The sequence below is a fragment of the Nipponia nippon genome, unplaced genomic scaffold (genome assembly GCF_047370975.1).
Source record: "Nipponia nippon isolate SJK-2023a ecotype South Korea unplaced genomic scaffold, ASM4737097v1 scaffold_13, whole genome shotgun sequence".
Classification (NCBI taxonomy): domain Eukaryota; kingdom Metazoa; phylum Chordata; class Aves; order Pelecaniformes; family Threskiornithidae; genus Nipponia; species Nipponia nippon.
In genome coordinates this window covers 13519868-13537466 of record NW_028262324.1, presented here as the reverse complement: position 1 = coordinate 13537466, position 17599 = coordinate 13519868, and the positions used below count along the sequence as shown (strand labels likewise).

General features: G+C 52.6%; 1 protein-coding gene across 2 annotated transcripts in view; it reads left to right on the top strand.

Annotated features, from left to right (window-relative positions):
• The window catches only part of LAMA5 (laminin subunit alpha 5), a 95677-nt gene that overhangs the window by 55806 nt on the left and 22272 nt on the right, over window positions 1-17599 (top strand). The window contains exons 12-33 of one of the 2 annotated variants that reach the window (XM_087749789.1): window positions 786-926; window positions 1307-1444; window positions 1697-1831; window positions 2326-2460; window positions 4365-4502; window positions 4716-4768; window positions 4961-5060; window positions 5571-5623; window positions 6026-6131; window positions 6836-6935; window positions 7133-7289; window positions 9429-9558; window positions 11934-12076; window positions 12178-12284; window positions 13017-13170; window positions 13532-13692; window positions 14276-14384; window positions 14913-15010; window positions 15547-15748; window positions 16164-16290; window positions 16484-16623; window positions 17429-17544. In XM_087749789.1, the coding sequence (XP_087605915.1) occupies window positions 786-926; window positions 1307-1444; window positions 1697-1831; window positions 2326-2460; window positions 4365-4502; window positions 4716-4768; window positions 4961-5060; window positions 5571-5623; window positions 6026-6131; window positions 6836-6935; window positions 7133-7289; window positions 9429-9558; window positions 11934-12076; window positions 12178-12284; window positions 13017-13170; window positions 13532-13692; window positions 14276-14384; window positions 14913-15010; window positions 15547-15748; window positions 16164-16290; window positions 16484-16623; window positions 17429-17544 (2743 nt within the window). Of the gene's footprint in view, window positions 1-785; window positions 927-1306; window positions 1445-1696; window positions 1832-2325; window positions 2461-4364; window positions 4503-4715; window positions 4769-4960; window positions 5061-5570; window positions 5624-6025; window positions 6132-6835; window positions 6936-7132; window positions 7290-9001; window positions 9141-9428; window positions 9559-11933; window positions 12077-12177; window positions 12285-13016; window positions 13171-13531; window positions 13693-14275; window positions 14385-14912; window positions 15011-15546; window positions 15749-16163; window positions 16291-16483; window positions 16624-17428; window positions 17545-17599 lie in introns of both variants that reach the window. The other variant, XM_087749788.1, reaches the window with a different exon arrangement.

The following is a 17599-nucleotide window of genomic DNA, read 5'->3' as shown; positions in this document are numbered from 1 at the left end:
TCCCTGCTCCCCTCCACCTCCCTCTTCTCTGATGCTCACTCTTCTTGGTTCATCTCCTCCCTTGTGCTTTTTTTTCATCTCTTTTCCCACCGAGTCCTCCTCTATCTCATGCTCCCTAGTGCGCTCCAGATAACCTTTTCCTTCCTTCTGATATTTTGAACTCTGTATCTTCCAAACAGGTTTTTCTTTCCTGAGCTGGAATTTCTCACTTCCCTTCTCACTTTCCCCCCTCCCTCTGGTTCTTGGATGATTTTTGCCCTTCCCTCTCCCAGCCCAGCACCCCACACCACTGCTGTCGGTGAAGGCAGGGCTGGCCAAGGGCCTCAGCACTGCTGGCGCGGAGCACCCGCCTGCCCTGGCACCAGGAAGGTCTCGGATGCGGCTGAGCATGGAGTGACCAGAGAGAAACCCCAAACCCCACCCTGGTTAGCTGAAAGCTTTGGTTATTCCCACACAGCTCTTGGGCAGTGCTGCATGAAATCAGCCCTGTCTGGGCTTGTGCAGCAGCGTTTGTCTGCCCTGTGCATTGCCCTGCAGCACCTTGCACATCTGTGTGATGCTGAGGTCTCCCAGCCACGCTGCGACCCCACGAGCCAGGCGTGCTGGTTGACTGAGCAGGGTTGGATTAAAACATTTGCGTCTCATAGGAAGGTTATTAGGAGGGAAATGCTTGAGCTGTTGCCTCTCATGGCAGCTCCTTCCCTGTCCTTAAGGGAGCTCTGCCCAGCAGCAGAGACCAACTGACAGCCGTGTGTGGTGTTGCTCATTGTGTGTCCCCACTCCAGACTGCGATTGCTACGCCGGTGGGACAGAAGGCAACGCCTGTCGCAAAGACCCTCGGGTGGGGATGTGCGTGTGCAAACCCAACTTCCAGGGAACACACTGTGACCAGTGTGCTCCAGGCCACTACGGACCCAGCTGCCAGCGTGAGTGACTTGTGGTTAGCGGCCCCCAGCTCGCCCTGCTCGCCTCCCTGCTGGGGAGGAGCGTGCCTCTCCCTACCCTCTGCTCACACTGGGGAGGAGGAATTCTCTGGCCCCACTTCCAAGTGACAAATTCCCATGACTTTTGCTGGTGTTTTCCACCCAGCCCTGACCCTCCAGCATCCTCCCACCCTGGGGGGGTTCTTGAGAAATCCCCTATGGATGTGAGCTATGGGTTAGGCATGCTTGCCATCAGCTGTGTCCCCCATGGTTTCTCCAACGACTGCATTTCTTCCCCAGAGGAACAGGCACTCTGGTTCCTTTCTTAGGAAGGGGAAAGACTAAGAAGCTGTTTATCTACTAGAGCCCTTGTTGCTTTCCAGCCTGCCAGTGCTCCGGCCCCGGTCAGTACGATGGCACCTGTGACAGTGAGACAGGACAGTGTCTGTGTCGAGCAGGATTTGAAGGGCACTTGTGTAACCAGTGCGCTCCCGGCTACTTCAACTACCCTCTGTGCCAGCGTGCGTATCTGTCCTCCCGTGGGCCTGGGTGGGCACGCACAAAGCCAGAGTCTTCTGGCAGGGTTTTGGAAGAGGACTGGGAAGTGGTTTTGTGGGCGTTTTGGAGGATATATGCAAGGGGCAGAGATCGATGGTTGGAATGCTTAGAGCAGCACCTAAATGCCCATCTGAGAACCTCAGAAAAAAACCCATATTGCCATGAGCTTTGCCCTATGCTCTCAGCACAGGGCAAACAGTTTCTCTCTGTTGCAGTATGTGGCTGCAGCGCGGTCGGGACGCTGCCGGGAGGCTGCGACTCCATCGGGAGGTGTTTGTGCAGACCCGAATTTGCTGGGCCGCGGTGTGAGCAGTGCAGCTCTGGGCACCACTCCTACCCCCACTGCTACGGTAAGGACGTTAACGTTCAGTTTCTGCTGGTCTGTCACCTTCTGAAAAACGTGCCTATTTTTGCAAGACTTTGGTGTGTCTCAAAATCAAAACCCATGTGGTTTGCACTGTGCATTTGGCAGGCTTGTTCTGGAGGTCATGGATCATGCCGAAGCCTGGAAGACAAAGCTGTTTTTATCGGTCACACTTCCTCATCACAACCCTGCTGTGTGACCTGGTTTCTCAGCTTATGCCTTTTTTTGTCTTTTTAGTGCATTAACCTACTAAACTGCTGAGGAACATTGAGTGGGCTGTAAAAAACCCTCAGTGGGATTTTCCTGGTATGGCCATGACTTTAGCTGAAAATATTCCCCATCTCTTCAGGAAATTAAGAAATTAATTTAGTTCTGATGGAAACGGCTAATTCCTGTGGGGCTGAATGACAATTCAGACCAGCAGTGGTTGGCCACGGATCACATGTGTCATCAGACTTATTGAGACTCCTTCTCTTACAGCTTGCTCCTGTGATTCCCGGGGTGCGGTGGACAACAACTGCAGCCCAACTGGCCAGTGCCGATGCCACACGAATTTTGCGGGACACACCTGCAACCAGTGTGCCCTGGGCTTCTATGGGTACCCCAGTTGCACACGTGAGTAACCACTGTCGGATCTCAGGGGATGGAAGGGAGTTGCTGCTGCTACTGGCTTTGTAATGGTTTTCCTTTCCATAACCTGTCTCCCAGGGTTGTTTATGAATCTAGTTGGCTCTTCAGCAGGAATCAGTTTTCCAGTGCACAGTTCACCTGGTTATCTCATCTGACAGGCGTGCTGTATAATGAGTAAACATCTCAAAGAAATGCTTCCCCAAAGGCCATGCAGTTTGTCTCCCCCAGTTCATTCACTGTCACTAACAGCAGGAGCTTGGGTCTGCCTGCTCAGTTTGGAAATAAAACCCAGTCTGGACGTATGGCCTCTAATCCAGCGACCTATTAAGAAACAGACCTCCAGAGTATGACTTGGAGAGCAGTTGTGGTTCGGACTCTCTCTCCGAAAGCATTCTGTGCAGATGCACATAAAACACGTGCTGAATTGCATCTACCTGTCCTCAGGCTTGAGTGCCTGCAGCCAGAGAGAGCAGGGCTCTGAGTGGGGTAAGCAAAGTCTCAGACTAGATGTTCGGATTATACCCTGGTGCCATAAGATGCTCCGATGTGGCTCACATGACACAGGGCTTATTCCACCTTCGTTTACGCCAGTGCACGGGAGGAGCAACTGTGCTGAAACCGGTAGGAGTACAGTTGTGTAACAGGGTGAACAATGAGGATCAGGATTTGGGATTTCATGTCAGCCCCGAATGCAAGGTGTCTGCTGGCATGGTGAGAGCTTTGCATCTGCTTTGCTGGGCACTGCATTGCTCCTGGAACAGAGCTACTGGTGCCAGAGCTGAGCACTGCCTGTGGCAGGTGCCTGTGGCCCCAGATACTCTGAATAGCCCTCCCCAGCTCTGGGCAGAGTGTCCCCATCTCCTCCCTGTCGGCAGTCCGACTGGAAGCCAGATGTACTCTTATGTCTCCCAGCAAGAATTTACTGCTCATTAAAAAATAATCTGTGATACAATTTCCCTGAAGCAACAAAAGAGCATCATCACCCTCTTGCACCATACTAAATGTAGATGCCTGAGCTGCAGCCAGCTGGCAGAGCCCTGCTCGCAAATGCTGATGCCGGCAATATGCCTTTGAAGAGGCTGGAGGCACAGATGAAATGGTCTCGCAGGAGTTCAGTAGTCACTTAGTCACTTCTTTTTTTTTTTTTTTGCTTCATAAGGCAGTGTCCAAACTGCAGAACTGTAGAGGAGTCACAGCAAGGAAAGAAGAGGAGAACCTGATTTTATTTTTCTTTTATTCTGTTGTTTTATGAACAATGTTTTGCTGTTAGCCAGTCTAGGGGTGTCAGCCTAAAACATCCCCTTTGGCGGGGATTTGAGGAGCGCTGGCTGGGCAAGGAGGCATGGGCAGCTCCCTGGCAGCTCGCTGACCTTTCGTGCGATAGGGCAGCAGGATCTCTCCATGCGTTTGCAGAGCCATTGCCCTGCCCTTGCCCTTGGCTGCCAGCAGTGCCATGGCTGTGTTGTCAGCCTCCTGATCGTGCACAACGTCTGCAGGGCAGACACTGATGGCCGAACACTGCTCTTAGGTGTTGGGTGCAAATGGGCTTTTGTAGGGTCTCTGGTCAAGGTCACTGGTTGCTGACCTTGTGGGGATGAGATCACACAGTCCCCTTTTCCTTATCCAGAACTTCTCCCTCCCTCCCAATATACACATAAAAGTATGTGAATAGGTGCGATAAACATTGCAGCTTCTATTGTTTTTCCTAAAAGATGGGGTGTTTTTAACCAAAAGCAAAGAATAAGCGTGTATGTTATTTATAACCCACGTTTCTGGCTGCTTTGATGGTGGTGAAGGTCAGGCAGACAAAAGAGGTTGTTGGTGGGAGGCCTTGAAGGCAGGAGTCCCTGTGCCCTGCAGCTCCACCGTTGCTCTCCCCTCTCTTGCAGCTTGCCAGTGCTCCCGGGAGGGCTCTCTGCACAGCACCTGCGAGCAGGAAACGGGGCGGTGCAGCTGCCGGCCCAGAGTGACGGGACTGCGCTGCGATAGCTGCGTGCCGGGTGCCTATGGATTTCCACACTGCGAAGGTAGCTCCCCTCTCCTCCCTGATCAGGGGGGAATCCGGCGTCCTGGCACATAGCGGTGCGGTGCTGGTGAATGACAGAATCATAGAATAGTTTGGGTTGGAATGGGCTTATCATCCCCCAAGAGCTTTGCAAGGGAAGAAATAACCCCCTTTAGGAACAGCTAGGGTGTGAGCTCTCTCTTTATAAATCCCTCCTTGTGCCTCTCTTTTCTAGTGGGCTCCTGTAACCCAGCAGGGTTGGTGACTGCAGATCCCTTGCTGGCCCCGGTGAGTATGAAATGAACCCAACCCCTGAAGGCCATTTCTGTGTGATCCCCCCTCTTTTACTCACTTTGGGCCAAGTCCTTCCTTAAGCGCAGCCTGAAAGCAGCCATTACCCACACCAAAGCAGTAGACACCACGTTCAGCCACCGTGCTGCAAATTCTCACCTGCTCTTTTCTCCCCCTCCGTTTCCCCAGGGCTCCTGCGCGTGTCGGGCATACGTTGAAGGCCCAGCTTGCGACAGATGCAAGCCCTTATACTGGAACCTGACTCCAGAGAACCCCTACGGCTGCATGAGTAAGGAAATGGCATTTGCATGGCCCCAAAAAGTCCCCTCCATGTTGTAATGGTGTCAGACCCAAACCTAAGCCAGTGGGGACCGTCACTGCTGGATGGAAGTGATACCCTTCCTTCCTTCTTCACCCTGAAGTGACATGTCAAAGCTGGAGTGCTCTGGGTAACCCCACTTGACGAGGGGAAAGACTGGAGCCTGGAGCTGTTTGCTTGGGATGAAATACAGGGCTCCTGCAGTGAGTTGTGTCATTCTCAGCCCTCCCTGCAGACTTCGGACACTTAGGTTTTCATGGCCAAATGTGCAGAAAAGGCAAATGTCTTTGGCAGTTGTCCTCAACAGTAACTGTGCAAAATTAAATGTGAGCCTTGTGCAGTGCTACCCTCTACTTGACCAGTTCTCAGCTCCTTTTACCCTAGCCGGTGTCCTCTGGTGTCATGTGGGTATTGTCCCCCATCAGGCTTCTCGGGGGCTGATTGATCTTCTGGCTTTCTTGTTCATCTTCCTCTCTCCAGGCTGCAAGTGCAACACCAAGGGCACCATCAGCGGAATCGCGGAGTGCCAGCAGGTAGGTTTGCTCCTCTCTGCCTCCAGGCACCTCCAAGCGTGTGCTGCGTTGGGAGTGTTTCAGCTCCAGCTCTCCCAGCAGCTGCTGGAGAGGCCTGTCCTGACGCTGAGCTCTCAAACGTTGCACCACAATCTGGGCTTGTGTAAGAACATAGGATTAAGACCTATCATAAATTAGGCACCTAAATATTTCTGGGTCTGGCCCAGGATGCCTGGATTTTTGCTTGCCTGCTTTGTTGGGTAATTTAACTTATCTGGCCCACCCACGCGCAGGAAGCAGTGTAGAGCTTGAAGCTCCAAATGCTTCTCCAGTGTCTCAGACTAGGACCCAAATAACTGAGAAACAGCTTGGCCGTGACGAGCAACGGGAGGGAATGAGCTTCCATGCCTGCTTCTCTCCTAGGGCAACGGGCAGTGTTTCTGCAAACCGAACATCTGTGGCCAGTTCTGCTCGGCGTGCAAAGACGGCTACTTCAATATGGAGAACGCAAATTACTTTGGCTGCCAAGGTGAGCTGCCTTCATGATGTGTTGGGTGAAGGAGGGGGGCCACAAGCGGCTCTGCATATACCAACTGACTGTGGGCTTTGGAGAGAAGGGGCAGGAGATGTCCCACTTCTTGCCTTTGATCATACCATGGCCCAGAGCAGGGGCTGGGTCTTGCTGTGGATCTGGGGACCTGGGTTCACACTTTTGTCACCGTCGGACACAGGTCTGTCAGGCTGGGGAATGAAAGGCCAGGAAAGGTGCCCCTTTGGGTGCCAGAAACTGGTGTGTTTTAACCACTGGCCGTGACCTTGCAGCTCTACCTCTTCCTCCTGTTGGGAGCAGGTGGGCATGGACGTGTGGGGTTGGCTGCTCTCCATCATGCCCATGGGCAGCAGGGAGGGAGGAGATCCGGCCACTCAGACGGCCCACGCGGTGCTGGCAGGGCTGGGAAGAGGGAGCAAGGCTGCTGCTGGCAGCAGGGCTGCGGCGACCAGCCATGAGGGTTTGCAGACCTAGTTCCTCCCGCAGCCGTCAGCCGTCTGCAAATAGCTCGGCGCTGAGGTGGAGAGGAGCTGATCCAAGTGGGGCCAGGGCCAATATGAAAACGGATACAATGGAATAAAAATAACGGCCCCAGCCTCCCCGCCCGCTGGGACGCGCCTTTGATTAGTGACCAGGAGCTCGTTAGCGTGGCGGGAATGTAAACAGGCGCTTCCTGCCCACAGGCTGCCGGTGTGACGTCGGCGGGTCCCTGGGGCCATCCTGCGAGGAGCGGAGCGGAGCCTGTCGCTGCCGGCAGAGCACACGTGGCCCCACCTGCACCCAGTAAGCTGCTAGCGGGAGATGCACCTTGGGGTGCTGTGCCTTCTGTTCACTCCTTCCGGAATGGTGTCCTCTGGCACCATGAGGATGGGGACCTCATCATCTGGGCTGCTGTCACATCAGCCGTGTGCCTGGTGGAGGTGTCCTCTTACCTCTCCCTCCAGGTAGCCCAGCAGGTAACAGTGCCCTCTCTTCCCCAGACCTGTGCAGGACCATTATTTCCCTGACCTTCACCACTTGAAATTTGAGCTGGAGGAAGGCACCACGCCGGCCGGGAGGCCTGTGCGGTTCGGCTACAACCCCCTGGAGTTTGAGGGCTTCAGCTGGCGAGGATACGCACAGATGTCCTCCATCCAGGTACGCCTGGTGTCTCCATCCCATCCCAGCTCCCCCTGGGGAGGATGCAGCCAGTGGAGGACTGATGTGCTTTTGGCACACGTCTTTCACCCCAAGTGCTTCTCAGCCCTCCAAAGTCACATGATGGCCAACATAAACAGCACAGTGTATATATATATAGCCTGTTTGCGCAGATATTTCCTGTAGTGCTGGGGATGGCATAGACTGATGAGGGGAAAGATCCTAAATTGGGAATTCCCTGACATCCTAATCCAGTTAGACAAAGGTGGTAGCTTGGTGATTACTTACAGGGATGTCTGTAAACACTGTCTTTGGGTTTCCTTGCGGCTCTTTCTTCTGACTCTGCTCTTTCCTGCAACTCTCTGCATAATCTTCCCTCTCTTTTCCAAAAATAAATTAGCTCCCCCTTACCTGCCATGTTCGGCTTGGACTTCTTGTTACCGTTCTGCCTCTGCTCTTGCTGTTAGATGGTTTGCTGTAGCGATGGTTTACACTAACCTGGAGTTGCCCTAGCCCTAGAAGTGAAGCCATTCCATCTGTTGACCCTTTTTTCTCCTCGGTGGATTCTTCTTCTGCACGGCCCCTGCGGAAGTGTTGCCTCTGTGTGTGTGTTTGGGGATGGGGTGCAGGGCAGCAATTCTCTGACAGTCTTGTCCCATGTAAGATGTTCCTTATTCTGGTGCGTGTACTTTCAGTTTTCTTTGCTTTTTCATGCTTAGGTAAAATAACAGAGGGGCCAAATGTGTTAGCCATTTCCCATTGAATTTGTAGGTAGGAGCTAAGCAACTAACTCCTGTAGGCACACTTGAGAAAACCCCAGCCTTCAAGCTTAAGGATGGAGCTCGTGCTCAAGCTCATGGCTTTTGTTTTGCATCCAGTGTTGGCATTTGAGATAGAAATAGGCCTTGACAGAAGGGCTAGCACATGGCTTTCTGCTGGCAGGTCTCACCTGTAGTCTCCTCTCTGCAAGACCCTTCCAGTTTGCTCTCCAGTGGGAAGCTTCAAGGAACGCAGAGCCCTCATGAGGAGCCTCCCTGGGCAGACCCCAGCTTTGCCCTGTAGGCAGGAGGGTATTTAAGCAGGTGCTTAGATCTCTTTGAAATGGGTAGGACTTAAGCATCTGCTTAACTGGAGTCTTTCTGAACATGGTCTAGGCAGGCGGAGGGTTGACGTGCCCATCAGTGGCCCATTCCCTTAGCACCTCTAGTCCTTAGCGTTGCCAGTTCCTGGGGACGAGGCACCATCTCCATTTGCAGCCTTCTCTGTAGGCATCTGGGCAGAGCCCCGTAAACACAAGGGCAAGCGCTTCAGCATTTGGTACCTCCTGGCTGGTTACGGCACACTAAGCCCAAAAGCAACATGCCGATAACAAAAGCAAGAACTTCTTAAAACCTTTCCTCTGGCGTGGTGTGTGCCCCAGGATAGCCGAACCACCCTGCTGTGCCACAGCATCTTCCAGATGTGGGCAGAGCCTTTCCACCCCCTTCCCGCAGGCAGGTTGCTCCCTCGGTGACTGGCGCCAAAAGGGACAGCGTCACGAGGTGTCCATGCCATGACTGTGCAGCAGGGCCGGTGTGCTTGTCTCCTCCTTGCGCTGTGGCATGCGGCTTTGGGAGCAGTGAGCCAAGCAGCTGCGCTTGGGCTGGTAGCTGTTGGCGGTGGAGGTAATTGAAGGTGTGCTCTGCTTCTCTCCCCTTTCTCTCTCCCACCAGCCCAAGGTAGTGGTGACTCTCAATGTGACCTCCCCCGACCTCTTCCGCCTCGTCTTCCGCTACGTCAGCCGGGGGCCCGCCAGTGTGGAAGGGAGGGTCTCGGTCGTTGAGGAAGGAAGGTTTAATGTTTGTGGCAACTGTAAGTGCGTTTTTCACTTCTAGACTAACTCAGAGCATCCCACGCTGCGACACTGCTCCTCTGCCCCTTCTCCTGCCCCAGCTGTGCCCGTCCCAGGTGTGCCCATCCCAAGTGTGCCCATCTCAGGTGGCCGGCCAGAGCCGTGCTGTGGGATGGTGAGGGAGGGGGAAGAGAGGCAGGCAGGCAGGCAGGCAGACAGGCGGGTAAGGCTCTCCCGCAGAGCGGGTGGGCGGTCAGGAGCTGGCCCCCCAGTGACGTGTGCCCCATGTGCTTTTTTGCTTTTTGCAGAATAAAATCAGAGTCTCTGTAGACGTGAAGGAGGCAGAGCTCTATCTGTTCCATGTCATCCTGAGGTATATTAATTCAGGAGGGGCCACTGTGTATGGCAAAATTACAGCTTATCAGCCACGAAGGAGAGGTAAGGATCCCAGACTGCTCTGCTCCCCTGCACCATCGCCACCTCCTCCCCATCCCAGGCAACCTTCTGCATCATCCTTTCCAGAAGACACTTCCATATGGCTTTACCCATTAGTCCTGCCCTTCCAATTGAAAGGCTGATTTGAGTTTGCAGCCCCCTTTATTTAACAAAGCAGCAGCGAGCTGGCCCCCAGTCCTGGGGCTGTGCACTGACGACTGTTATCAGCCAGGCTGGTGTGAGATAAGGCTATCATATGCTTCGATACAACCTTTCCAGCATGGGACAAGATCACCCCAGTGCCCCAGGCAGAACTGAGCTGAGTTTCCACAAAACCAGAATGGGCCAAGTGCTGGGAACTGGATCCAAACTTTGGCAGCTGGACATGGTTTTATTTCGCAGGTGCCCTCATGTGGCAGTCCTGCCCTTGCCTTGTGCTTCTCCCAAACCAGGCTGCTGGCTTCACACATGGCGTGGGGTTTGGAAGTGGTGTGGAATTGCATGTGTTATACAGGCATTGCACTCTGGTGCAATGTCTTCTCATCAGGCCATGAGCTGCTGGAGAAGAGGAGCCACTAAAAGATGGCTGAACAAGCCTAGAGACCTGGACCACAAATATTCTGGGAATCAAAATGAGCAAGACTGCATGGGGACAGAACTGAGGCCATGCAAGTGCCCTAATGGGTGGTTGGCTGATTGATTTTACCCCTTCGGATGCTACAGCCACACCGTCCTGCTGCTCTTCCTCCGGACCATACGTGCACAGCACAAGGCTGTCGACACCAGCTACCTAATTTATCAGTGTGTGAAGTTCTCCTCTGTCTTGAATTGACATAGAAAGTGTTTTGTCTTTGATGTGATACACAAGGTTTGAAACGCCAAGATATTATTTTTCTACTTTTTTTTGAGGGGAAAAATAGCTGGTTATTTTTATGGCCAGTCATATTACGCAGCAGAAAGACAAGAGAAGCGTGAGCCATGCTCGGGCTTTAGGATCCCACCAAAGGTCAGGAAGTGTTTAATCTGTCCTATCGAGCAGCAGAGCCCATTTGCCTTATAACGTGCTTCCCTCCTTGCTCAGAAGCAACGTTTGATTTTTTCTAGTGCTGAAGGCAAGCTGCCAGACTGAGGCACCAGCAATGGGATCCGGGAAGGCAGCTTCCTTGATAGGCCAGATCGGCTCCAGAAATGCTGAGCCACCTTCTGCCTGGGTGGAATGGGCTTCACACGGTAAAGGACAAGCAGCCTGGAAAGAAGATAAGTTGGAAGATGCGGCTTGCAAAAAGGGAAGCCTTTTCCGAGTGTATGATTTGCAGACCGGTTTCTCCCACCCCACCTCCAGAAGCCATCTCAGTTTGAGTTGTGTATCGTCTCAAAGGGATGTGAAACTTGAGCTTGTCAAGAAATCTCTCCCATTGCCTGTTCAGGGAAATCTCTTCATTCCTTGCATCCTCACCTCTGCTTCCCATCTGAGAAAGCAAGGGCTCAGCCTCAGCTGATGCCAGGCATGTCGCAGAGCTAGCACACGTGGGAAGGGGCTGACCCATCCCAGCAGCAGCACAAGCCCTTGCTTTAGCTTCTGCATTATGCCTGGATGTCCGTGTACCACACCAGGATAATCAGCGTGCCACATTCCCTACTTTCTCTTCGTCTCATCTGCTCGCCATACGCGGTGAATCCCTCTCACTCCTCAGACTGCTAGACAGGCAGGCAGTCTGCTTCTAGGTGCTGTATCGTTATTACATCCAAAGTTAATGAATTCAAAGTTTATGGGACTGTATCAGCTGAGCCAAGGAGCTGTTCAACAGCAGGAGGATCAGGCCTTAAACCCGTTCTGTCCTATCAGTTAAAATTACTGTCTGAATCTCGGGTGCAGAGTCTGTGGCTGCAAGAAAGACAGGAGCACAGCTTGAGAGTCTGAGAGTTTGCCAGAAGACAGGTATCTCGCCTGTGGAGCTGGGGTCAGAATCTCCCTAAGGGAGGATGTATCTGGGTGATTCTTTTTGTCTGTCTCAGAATAAATTCTTCACAGATGAGTTCCTTCCTTCTCTAGCTGGCAAAACGCTCCTTGGCGTGCAATACTCCATGCTTTGCAGTCCGGGGATGCAGAGCACACTGTGAGAGCTGCAGATTAGCATTAAGGATTGCAGTGATTTATTTTTTTTTCTCCCATTAAGCTACTGAGCAGATTCAGAGTGGATGTCTCTGTTACGGGACAGTGTGGGATTGTGGTGCATCTGCTGCGGCAGCGCTGAGAGAGCAGGAGCCCGGGACTCCCCGCTGCACTACAGAGCTGCTTCCCTGAGCGTAGCCTCCTATTTGCAGCCCCAGGTTTTCCATCCCAGTCCCTTCACAGCCTCTCATCCCTCCCGCTCCAGGTACAGAGCAGACCAAGCAGATTGTCTTTGCTCCCAGCACGGAGCCAGCCTTTGTCACCGTCCCCCAGAACAGCTTTGGGGAGCCCTTCGTACTCAACCCCAACACCTGGTCTCTGGTTGTTGAAGCAGAGGGTGTGCTCCTGGTAAGGACTAGGCCCTGTGCTCCGTCTGCCACAGGGGGCTTCAGCAGCTCCCTGGGGGCAAGGGTCCCAAACATAACCAACTCTCCTATCTCTCTTCCTAGGACTATCTGGTTTTGCTACCCAGCTCATACTATGAAGCTCCTATACTGCAACTAAAGGTCACGGAGCCATGTACCTACCAGCCGTCCCCAGAACAAGCCACCCAGAAGTAAGGATCTCCATGTCTTTGTGCTGTGTGGGACGTACTCAGCTCCTCTTGGCCTGGGGTTAATATATACAGCCCACACTCTGGGAGGGTCTGGATGCAGTAAAACTGCTTAGTGGAGCACTTTGCCGTGGTTGATAAAGCCTGCTGAACCTGCACTGTCCCAGAAAGCCAACGCGTAGATCTCCTCATCCATGGCACAGTCAGTCTGTGTGTTCTCATGGACCCTGAAGGGCCAACTCACCCAGTAAGACCATAGAGCTCTCCTCTGCTAGGCTGGGTTCCCATTGCTGGGTTGTATGTTAGTCAACAGCCCTGGAAAATGGCTACAATGAGTTAGGTCTTGCTGGACTATTTAAAATGAATGGGCAGAGTCTGGTAGTGCTTAAAGCATCTCCATGCATCTGCTTGCTCTGCCCAGGACCTCCCTGTCCATCTTGGCAGAGAGGCTGGTTGGGCTCTGGACACCAGTTGTCCCTTCCACTATAGCAATGGTCCCCAGGATAAAGCATATTGCAAGGGGAGAAGCTTTTTGTTGTTACTGCCACCATGGGTCCTATAATACAGAATCTCTTGTTCCACCCTAACCAGAGATGTTCCTTTGGGCAGTGGAGCCTTCACGTTGGACCAAAGCCTTTTGCAAATCTTGCTGGGATAAGGCTGCACAGGTGCTCTCGATTCTTACAATCGTGATGTAACAACCACACTTTGCAATTTTTTTCTTAATGTTTTTAGCTGCCTCTTGTATAAGTACCTGTCCGTGGACGGCTTCCCTGCTGCATCAGGGGTGGATGCAGTGTGCAGGCTGGACAACCGGTTACCCAGAGTGTGTCCCACAGAGCAGCTCAGCCCCTCCCATCCCCGGATGGCGTCATGCAGCGGCAGTGATGTGAGTGGCACTTCTCTTTCATCCCTCGCGTGGGCACTGCGGCACTCATCCCTTTGCTCCCACCGTCTGGTGCTTTACGTACACCCGGGCAGGCTGGCAGAAGTGTTTTGCACCCATGTACACCCCACTGTTGTCCCATCAATCTTGCAGCTGTGTGCTTGCATACCCTGTTGTTCAAGGCACCCAAAAGCAGTGTCTCACATGCAAAGGGCTTGCGAGGGCATGTATGGTGTCTGGTAAGAGTTGGCCTGTTGTCCGCTCAGCTGCAGAGGAGGCTGGTTTGTTGCACAGGCATCCTGAAAACACTCACTAGGGGGAGTGGGATGGGAGACCCTCACTCAGTCGTTTCTCTGTCCTCCAGGTGGAAGTCCAGCTCTCCTTGCCTATTGCCCAGCCTGGGAAATACGTGCTGGTGGTGGAGTACGCCAACACCAATGCTTTGCAGACGGTGGGCATTGCTGTGAGCTCGCCACACTTAGCCATGCAGCAGGCCACATTCGTCTTCTACCCGTGTGTCTACAGGTATGGTCAGCTCCGAGACAGAGAAAGGCTTCAGTCCTCCTCTGACGTGGCAAGGACAGCCCCCCCCCCCCCCCCGGTTCAGCTTTTTCTGCTTTATCACATGAACAAAGCAATGCCTCAGCGTTGTACATCTAAGCTGTGTGTGTCCAAACTCATTCTAGCTGGGCGTGGTTTTTACTGACTCTCTATCCCTGGGAAATGCATGGCATCCCTGGCACGCTGCCGGTGCCAATGTAGTCCTCTAATGCCTCTGCCAGGAGATAATCTGTTGCTCCCATTTACAGCTGGGTACATTGGTAGGGGCCCTGATTTAGGGAATGGCCTATGGGCTTATTGAAGCTGTTGGTGCAGGTCAAACCCTGCCCCTTACTGTAAAAATGTCTGACTTCAGACCACAACCTTTGTGACAGGAAACATGTCTGAGGTGTCCTTGGGAAACTTCACTCTTATGACTTGCCAGAAAAAGCATCAAAAGATTTACAGGGACTTTGTATAAATACCTTCAGGACCTATAGCTGGCAAGACAAGAAATGGGTCATGACCTGGCTCAAGGCTGGCTTCAAAATCTGTGTTTCTCTTACAGTTTCCTTTGTCGAGGGATTGCTGTAGATTCCCAGAGCCGCATGGCAACATTTGAACTTACCTCGGAGGCTACCATTCGGTTCACCTCTGATCTGGCTGACTTCTTCCTGGTAAGGCTCCCTGCGAGGGCAGCTCTGGTTGCAGGTTGCAAGGAGGAGAGGCAGGAGTGGTACCTAGCCTGTAGAAGGGTTTTCTAGTCCTGTTTGGACTGGATACTAGATGTTAGTCTATGTCACGAGCAGTCCAAGGTGGAGAACATGGTTAGTGGTGTGTTTTGAAGTAGATCATGGGACTGGGATTTTGGAGAAGATGGGGAGAAGTAGCTGCTCTTTGCAGAGGGAGCTCTGCAGCAGTGTGGCAGTATTTCTTTCTATTTTACCTTGAAGGCATTCAAAGTTGCTTAGCCAAGGATAGAAAAATCCCATAAATATGTGGAGCTTCTAAATGCCTTAGGGCTTGTGCCAAGGAAGAGAAGGGGCAGTAAGCAGAAGCGTGACCTGCTCTGCATTAGCTGATATGTCTGATAAGGAGGTGCTTAGCGCGGTCAGCCTTGATCACTGGTGGGCACAAAAACTGCTGTAGGCTCCCAGTGGCAGTCTGTTGTATAACTGGGCATCTCTCTCCTTCATGTGTGGCAGCACAAAGTGTACCTTGTACCTGCTGCACAGTTCACCATGGAGTTCATTGAGCCGAAGGTGCATTGCATCAGCATCCATGGCACGTTCTCATCCAACAGGTAAGAGTCTTGGGTCCCTCACCATGAATGTAGCTGTTTCCAAAAGTAATTGCTTCCCCCACTTCCCTCAGGTTTGGAGCCTTTTCAGTTCTTGACCCAGGAGAAAGAAATCTGTGGCTGAGGTGCAGCACCTTGCCCATGTCCACCGAGCAGGCAGCAATGGAGTAAGGACTGAAGTCAGGCTGCTGGCCCTCCACCTGAACACCACACTGCCTCCTGTGGCAGACACTCAAGTGTCGTCCTGAATAGCCTTTCCTGTGCTTGCTCACATAAAGCAAGAGACACTTGCTGTATCTGAATTCTTGATGCTGCTTTGAATCAGTATTTGCACAGGAATCAGCCTGTGTAAGGTTCCTGTTCTTCCCACTGAGCCTGTGTCCCAGAGCCCCTGGGGTCCTGGTAGAAAGCTCTCCCTCAGCAGGCATGCTTCGTAATCTGCCAGGTGTTACAGGGCGTGTTTCTGCTGCCGTGACCCCTGTAGCCTCTCTCTTTCCTTGTCGGAGATCTTTACATCCCATTTTCTCTTTGTCTTGCAGCAGCTCCTGTGTTCCCTCAAGGTTCCTGAAGCTTTCTCAGTCCATCATTTTGGAGGGAGGCCAGGCTCTGCCCATCGCTCCTGATGTCCCCCTGGCTCAGGCAGTCCACGTGGCTCCAGCCGGGGTCCCGGTGGAGCCCGCACCTCGGCCTCCCACAGCAGTGGACCCCACCGCGAAGCTCATCCTTCTGCAGTCACCACAGGTAGTGGGATGGGTATGGATTGGGCTGGTTTGCTGGTCCTGTGACACCAGACACCTGAGGCACAGAGATGTTTTCCTTCTCTATTCAGTAGCTTTAGCAATAGCAATTTAGCAATTAGCATTTCCAGAATTTAATCAGGACTTTAAACTTGTCCCTGAACCTGTAATTCCTGTGAACTCTCCTGTTTTGGCTCCATCCAACCCTGCTTGGTTTTATGGGCTCCCGGGAAAAGCTTTGCAGGTGGCACCATTAGAGGGGAGAGTATGGAGATGGGGGGATCAATTCACCAAAAGTCTCAAGACCTGGCAGCTGTGCAATAAGAGCACAAATTTGTGCAATAATGAAAAATATCCCAGCTGTGAGTGCAGCTGTAAGATGTGGGGTTTTGTCTCTTTGTTCTCCTGTTTTGGGCCAGGCTGCTGTTGTGTTTAACAGCCGGATCCAGACCCTGGGACGCTATGCTTTCATCCTACACTACTACCAGCCCAACCAGCCCACCTTCCCAGTGGAAGTGTTAATCAATGGTGGGCGTATCTGGCAAGGTGAGAAGAGCGGGGACCTGGGGGAAGCTGCTGGTAGGCAGAAGCCCTGGAAAGTTTTTCATGCCAGCGGATAACTGCGGGTTCTCTGAGGAGTGCCAATATGAAGCAAGACTGACTCATCTCTTCCAAACTGGGAGGGTGTGATGAGGACCGCAAGGGAAATGTGGGACCGATACATTTGTTGTCTTTTCAGGTCAGACCAATGCTACTTTCTGCCCACATGGCTACGGGTGCCGGAGCCTGGTAGTTTCCGAGGACCAGATTATCCTGGATGTTACCGATAATGATCTGACTGTGGTTGTTCGAGTGCCAGAGGGCAAGCAGCTGTGGCTGGTGAGCCTCTCTCTGGGAAGCTCCCAGGGCATGCTGGACCAGGCTCCAGCAGGGCTGGAGTTTGTCCTTGGGGATTTTTGTCACTGTGTGACTACAGAAATGTTTCCCACCATCACTCAGTTTCTGAACTACCCTAGAAAGTTGCAATCTCCGGCCTTAGTGGTGTAGAACTGAGGGCAGAATTCTCAGAGACGGGATCTGTATATGACAGTTATTCTTCACTGTGTGGTTTTGATACCAAAACAAGGCAGAAATTGAAGCTGTTGCTTTGCATACAAAGCTTGTGGTAATCCAGAATAAGCCTTATTCCTGCCCCAGCAATATTTTGCACCTGCGTAGCATTGTTTGTCCAGGCAGGTCTCATTATGGGAGCAGGTAGCCCTTGTTATCCTCAGGCAGCAGACTAGAAGATTGACCAAAATTTGGGTAAATGGCTGAAAGACAGAATTGGAACCGAAGTGCCTTCATGTCTAGGAGTTTGAGACGACAGTGACCGCCTGCCTCTGTGCTGAAGCACAGCCAGTACTGCCCTTTCGGAGTATTGTGCCTTTTTTTATTCCAGTGAATTTGGGCCACTTCTCACATGGAGCATTAGAGTAGAGGGACGCTGATGGACAGATCCCAATAGAGAGGTGGTCCCTGGTCTTCCAAGTACATGGGCACTTTGTGTGTTATGTTCTGTCCCAGCAAGGGATGAGCTGATGAGAAGTTGGTGCATTTGGACTTTTGAGTGAGCTCATTTTGGACTGCATCTGTCTGGCTCAGCTAAGGAGCCTGGCTCACCCATCTTGTCCTTGCTTCGCAGGATTACATCCTCGTGGTGCCTGAAGACAGCTACAGCTCTCAGTACCTTCAGGAGGAACCCCTGGACAAGTCCTACGATTTCATCAGCAGCTGTGGCGTCAACAGCTTCTACATCAAGTGAGACCCTTGGCGTTGGGTGGCTGCTCTGCTGTCCATGGGCTGCACGCTCCTC